Genomic DNA, 6,468 nt, shown 5'->3' with positions numbered 1-6,468 from the left:
AGGAAGACCCCCAACGAGATGGATCAGCCAGGTGGCATCATTGATGGACTTAAGTGTGGCAGCGGTAGTGAGGTTGGCCCAGGATCGGACATTGTTTCGGTCTGCTGTGCATGGGGTTGCTATGAGTCGGTTCCAACTCGATGGCACCTGACAACAACAACAACAACTGCCAAACACAGTGCTTCACAAGGGCTCTTCTACTTCCAAAAACACTTTTCCTGAGGGCTAAGCTTCCACCTTGTGGTTAATGGTCAGAAAGACTTCCAGTAGAGGTTAAACATTACATCAGGACTGAACATAGAGTTAGGGCTGCCACTGTAGACCACAGCTTTCCACAAGCCAAGGGCTTTCGGATGTAAGTTGTGATACACCTTCATCTCACTTTGTGGGGTCATGTAACATGTAACAATGGCTCAGGGTCTGGGTAAAGGTATGGAAAATATGGACTTGGGTTAAAAGTACTGTAACCGTGCAGAAGTAAAGAGTGGTTTCAAAAGTCTTATAGAGCTGGAGGTACTGACTCAGTAAACAAAAACCCAGACCCTGAACCACTGACTTCATGTCACATGACCCACAAAGTGAGATGAAGCTTGCATCAGAGCCTACATCCCAAAGCCCTTGGATTTTGGAAAACTGTTCTACTGTGGTAGCCCAAACTCCATGCTGAGTCTTGACCTAAGTTCTGCCTCCACTGGAGTTCTTTCTCTTTGGGTCTAGGGTTAGAAGGTAGGTTCACGAACCCAAGATGGGCCTTGAGCTGGACTCTAGGAAGACGCAGGGCACAGTTTGACCCACAGAAGGCAGGAAGCCAGCACCAGAGTGCCTAGGGGCCAGAGTCCACATCTAGCCCCCTGAAAAAACAGGTGGTTGGTCAAGGGGCTACACCACAGGGAGATGGGCAATGCCATGGTCTTCAGGTCAACAACCTGAGTCAGGACTATGCTGCTAGTACCATGAGGCATGTGGATAGGAAACAAGGGAACAGGGACAGTGTAGGGCTGCTCCAACAACATGTGGAAGAATGGTAAGTGTCTCTCTCAAGGCAACTACAATCAGTGGTAAGTTGCTTGGAAACCTGGTCCTTGATCTCCTGAGGGAAAGAGGAGAAGCAGTCTGTCTTCCCTGGGCCAGAAGACTTGGGGTGACTCTGAAAAGGGAAACTTATATGAAGGGCACTTGGGGGTCCAGTCTGTGAGCATGAGGAAATAGCTCCAGTGAGTGTGTGCAAGGTTTGTACCACAGAGAGTAGCTGCATGTAGTTGGGTCAGCACCATGGACAGAGCACGGAGCGGTTCTCTGTGGGGCTTGAGAATGGTGGTCACACAATCAGCTTCCTTCTGCCATGGTCCCAACACTCCCAACTCTTAACTGGACTTGAACCAGTCCCCAGCGCAGTGCCATGAAGAGCTTTGGGCACATGGGAAGGAAGCCAGCACTGTGAACAGCTAAACAGAATGTGGTTCTAAAGTCCCAGAACCTGGGGATAGAATGGCTAAGCAGAGCAGGGCATCTTGGCTTCAACGCATTCCAACTCATGGTGCTCCCATGTGTATCAGAGCAGAACTGCATGCCCTAAGGGTTTCAGCAGATACAATTTTGGAAGCAAATCTTCAAGTGAGGTGCTTCTATGTGGACTAAAACTGCCCACCTTTTTCTAGCAGTTGAGTGTGTTCACCATTGGTACCACCTGGGATGCAGGCTCTGTTGAAGCAGCTTTGGCCCTCATGGGCCTGGACTAGAAGCATCTGAAATGTGGAGGCTTCTCTGTGTTCATTCTGTGTCCTGTGATAGTACTCAGTGGGGGCTGGAGGAGGTCCTGCAGGAGGCAGACCCCGGGCAGGGAGAGCTGGGGACTTCTGCTGCTGCTGGAGTCCCATAGGCATGTTGTAACTCACGCCCACCCTGTCTCTGCTTTCTCCCAACAAGCCAATGATGGACAGGAGCAAAGCGGCCGAGCTCCCCAAGCTCCAAGTCGGCTTCATTGACTTCGTGTGTACATTTGTATACAAGGTACTGCTGTCCACACCGAGCAGCAGGATGGATGGAGGCAGAGGGACAGGATCCCTTGGTACAGAGCAGCAGGGAGGGGCGTGTGGGCTGGATTTATAGCCAAGATGGTGCATTGTCACAAGAGCAGGACATGTGTGCAGAGTCACACGGGGATGGCAGAGTAGAGCAAATCAGAGAAGGCACACCTGTGACCCCTACACTGCTACCTGGTCCAGGTCACTTAGCCTAAGGACAGATGTCCATGAGGATAGAATTGTGTCTCTTTGTCACCATAGAGTAGGACCTGACATTTGCCCAGCTCATTGTAGACACTCAATGAGCATGCGTTGAATACCTGGTGAATACAACCAGAAGGCTCGTTAGATGGGAGGATGGAGAGACTTCTGCTCATGCACTTTGGACACGTCATCAGAGAAAACCAATCCCTAGAGAAGGAGATCTTGTTTGGTAAAGAATAAAGTCAGTGAAAATGAGAAGGATTCACACTGTAGTGACAAGAGTGGACTTTAACTTACCAAGATGGCGCACAACCAGGCAGTGTTCCATTTGTTCTGTTGTGTGTAAAGTTGCCATGAGTCAAAGGGCCAACCTGATGTCCCCGTGCTGTGTGGGGTCGCAGAGTCATGCCGTGTGATCCACACAAAAGCCTGTGGACACGGTATTGTGATGCCATATCAAAGGTCAGGAGGAGGCTGGCTCAGAGACACCGGCCAGCAATGTAGGAGAGCCCTCCCTGCTACAGCCAGCACCTCCCTTCACGGCTGCTGGTCACCAGGGTCCCTGGGGCCCTCACTCCCCATAGGTCGTGGTCTGGTGTCAGGCGAACTTTATTTAGTTATGAGCAGAGTCCGCCAGCTGCACTGCAGATACAAAACCAGGCTGAACCCAGGCTCCACCTCAGCTCCCAGAGCCACTAAGCTGCCCTTTAGAGAAACACCAACCACTTGGGACGCCACCCCTGCTGGACTGTGAGCGCTGGGGGATGGGGTGGGGCATAGAGCATGCGCAGAACAGGATGCACCTTCGGGTCCTGAACAGACACCCAATGGGGTGCTTAAAGAAAATAAGCATGTCTCTGTTTCCTGGGGCTGTTGTCACTGTGTCCCAGACACCTGTCTGGAGCCTGGGGGGGCGGGGGACGGGACACTGCTTCTTTGGAGACTTATCTTAAGAGGAGATGACTTTCCACCAGCTTCCGGTGGCTCAGGTGCTCCTGGCCTTGTAGCTCCGGCATCACTCGGCTCTCTTTCTCTATCTTCCACCCTGGTCGATTAGGGCCCACCCTGCTCCACTCTGACCTCATGTTAACAGATAACAGAGTCAAAGAACCTATTTCCAAACAGGATGCTGTTCACAGGCACGGGGTTTAGACCTTTCTGGGAAACACAATTCAATCCGCACCCTATCCTAGTCCAGCGCCTCTTCCCACTGCCTCCCGCCTCCACACCAGACCCGGAGGAGAGACCCAAGTCCTCCAGCAGTGCGGTGGGGCTGGGGAGACTTCCCTCTCATGGCCTCCTGCCCTGTTGTGTTGTTGCTAAGTTCTGTGGAGTCCAGCCTGCAGCGCCACGCCAGGACTCTGCCTCTTCGCATGCTCCTTGTAAATATCGCAGCCCCACCCCTTCCCACATGCTCTTTGTTGGAGGGAGCCATGAATTGAAAACTACATGTGCTCATGTGTCACTGGGCAGGTAGGTGTCTCCTTGGGGACAGGCGGCAGTGGTACACACATGGCACCTGTGCACACATGCATACACGCGACACCCAACCCTTACCCACCAGGAAGCTCTTTTGGAACCAGCTTTGGCCAAACTAGTTAGTGTTGGCCCACATCATGTGTTTACACTTCTCACAGCCCAGTGTGCAATGGGAGAAGTGGGAGGAGCCACAAGACTGGTGTGTCTGCCCACACCTTTCCACCCCTCCACCTGGGGCACCCTTCAATCCTGCACCCACTCCCCGACCCCCATATGCTTCCTGCTGCCAAAACCTTTTATTCTCTTCTTGGGTTCCTCTCTCATTAAGATGGTCTGCCTCACATGAATTTACACCAGCAATTCCCCTTTCTAGATGTCAATGGACCAAAACTTCCAACCGTTCAATCCTGGCCAGCAAACATGTTGCATTGCTGTTGTTGTTAGGTGCCATCGAGTTGGAGTTGGTACTGATGCATAGTGACCCTATGCACAACAGAACGAAACACTGCCTGGTCCTGGGCCGACCCCACAATCGTTGCTCTGCCTCAGCCCATTGCTGCCGCCATTGTGCTAAACCATCTTGCTGGGGGGCTTCCTCTTTTTCTCTGACCCTCCACTTTACCAAACATGATGTCCTTCTCTAGCGACTGGTCCCTCCTGACAAAATGTCCAAAGTACAAGAGACAAAGTTTGGAAAACCTGGCCTCCAAGGAGCAACTCTGGCTGTACTTCTTCCAACACAGATCTGTTGGCTCTTTTGGCAGCCCATGGTAGTTTCTCCAACACCATAACTCAAATACATTAATTCTTCTATGTCTTCCTTATTAACTGTCCAATTTTCATATGCATATGAGGTTATTGAAAATACCATGGGTTGGGTCAGGCACACCTTAGTCCTCAAGCTGCCATCTTTGCTCTTCAACACTTTAAAGAGGTCTTGGGCAGCAAAGTGCCTAATGCAATACATTGTTTGATTTCTTGACTGTGACTTCCTCAAGTGTTGATGTTTGATCCAAGCAAAATGAAGTCTTTGACAATTTCAATCTTTTCTCCATTTATATGGATGTTATTTACATGTCTAATGGTGAGGATTTTTGTTTTCTTTACATTGAGGTGCAACCCATACCAAAGGTATGATCTTTGAGCTTCATCAGTGAGTATTTTAAGTCCTTTTCACTTTCAGCAAGCAAGGTTGTATCATCTGCATATATTAAGTTGTTGATGAGTCTTCCTCCAATCTTGATGCCACATTTTTTCATATAATCCAGCTTCTTGGGTTATTTGTTCAGCATACAGATTGAATAAGTATGGTGAAAGCACACAACCCTGTTGCACACACCTTTCCTAATTTTAAACCACTCTGTGTTTCCTTGTTCAGTTTGAACAACTGCTTCTTCTTTTTTTAAGGTGTTTATTGTGTATAACAACAACAATTGTGGATTGAGTGAAAGTTTACAGGGCACATCATCAGTTTCACATTCAACCATTCATATGACTGAACAACTGCTTCTTGGTCTATGTACAGGTTCTTCATGAGCACAATTAAGTGTCCTGGAATACTCATTCTCTGCAATGTTGTCCGTAGTCTGTCATGATCCACAAAATGGAAAGCCTTTGCATAGTCAATAAAGCACAGGTAAACATCTTTCTGATATTCTCTGCTTTTAGCCAAGATCTGACATCAGCAATGATATCCCTTGTTCCATGTCCTCTTTTGAATCCAGCTTGAACCTCTGTAAGGTTTCTGTCAATGCATGGTTGTACCCGTTTTTGTATTACCTTTAGCAAAATTTTACTTGCATGCAATATTAATGATAATGTCCAATGATTTCTGTATTCCATTGGATCACCTCTCTTTGGAATGGGCACAAATACGAATCTCTTCCAATCAGATGGCCAGGTAGTTGTCTTCCAAATGTCCTGGCATAGATGAGTGAGTGCCTCCAGTGCCACCTCACTTTCTTGAAAGATTTAAATTTGTAGTCAATTTCCAGAGCTTTGTTCTTTGCCAATTCCTTCAATGCACCTTGGACTACTTCCTTCAGGATCACTGGCTGTTGATCATACGTTACCTCTTGAAATGGTTGAACATCGGCCATTTCCTTTTAGTACAGTGACTCTGTGTATTCCTTCAATTTTCTTATGGTGCTTTCTACATTATTCAATATTTTGCCCATTGTTATTGTTGTTAAGTGCCATCAAGTTGCTTCTGACTCATGGCAACCCTGTATAGGGTTTCCGAGGAGCAGCTGGTGAGTTTGAACTGTCGACTTTGCAGTCCAAGCCAACCTTGTAGTCCAGCACATTAACCTGCAGTGCCACACCAGAACTCCTTCAATATTTCAGGTTGAGGCTTGAATTTTTACTTCAATTCCGTCGGTTTGAGAAATTCTGAGTGTTTTAACTCCAGTTCTTTGCATATCTCATTATAATATTTGACTTTGTCTTCTCAAGCTGACTTTGAAACTTTCTGTTCATCTTTTACCTCATCTCTTCCATTGGCTTTAGCATCTCTATGATGGAAAGCAAGTTTCAGAGTCTTTCTTCTGACACCTATTTTGGTCTTTTTCCTCTTCTTCTTCTTTTTTAACAGTGCAGCAATGTCTTATTATGTATTGGTGTTTCTTTTTGTGTTTTGTTTTTTTTTTCCTTAATCTCTCCATTGTTGTTGTTGTTGTCAGGTGCCATCGAGTCGGAACCGACTCATAGCGACCCCATGCACAGCAGAACGAAACAATGCTCGATCCTGGGCCAACCTCAT

At 47.8% G+C, this 6,468-nt stretch overlaps 1 protein-coding gene across 1 annotated transcript in view; it reads left to right on the top strand.

The window, feature by feature from the left end:
* PDE6B (phosphodiesterase 6B, cGMP-specific, rod, beta) overlaps positions 1-6,468 on the top strand; it is a 53,385-nt gene that overhangs the window by 41,869 nt on the left and 5,048 nt on the right. The window contains exon 20 of the mRNA XM_006874117.1: positions 1,927-2,010. Within this exon, the coding sequence (XP_006874179.1) occupies positions 1,927-2,010 (84 nt within the window). The remainder of the gene's footprint in view (positions 1-1,926; positions 2,011-6,468) is intronic.

The sequence above is a fragment of the Chrysochloris asiatica genome, unplaced genomic scaffold (assembly GCF_000296735.1).
Source record: "Chrysochloris asiatica unplaced genomic scaffold, ChrAsi1.0 scaffold00262, whole genome shotgun sequence".
NCBI classification, from domain to species: Eukaryota; Metazoa; Chordata; class Mammalia; order Afrosoricida; family Chrysochloridae; genus Chrysochloris; species Chrysochloris asiatica.
The sequence above is the reverse complement of the archived record's forward strand: the minus strand, read 5'-3'. Positions and strand labels throughout refer to the sequence as shown.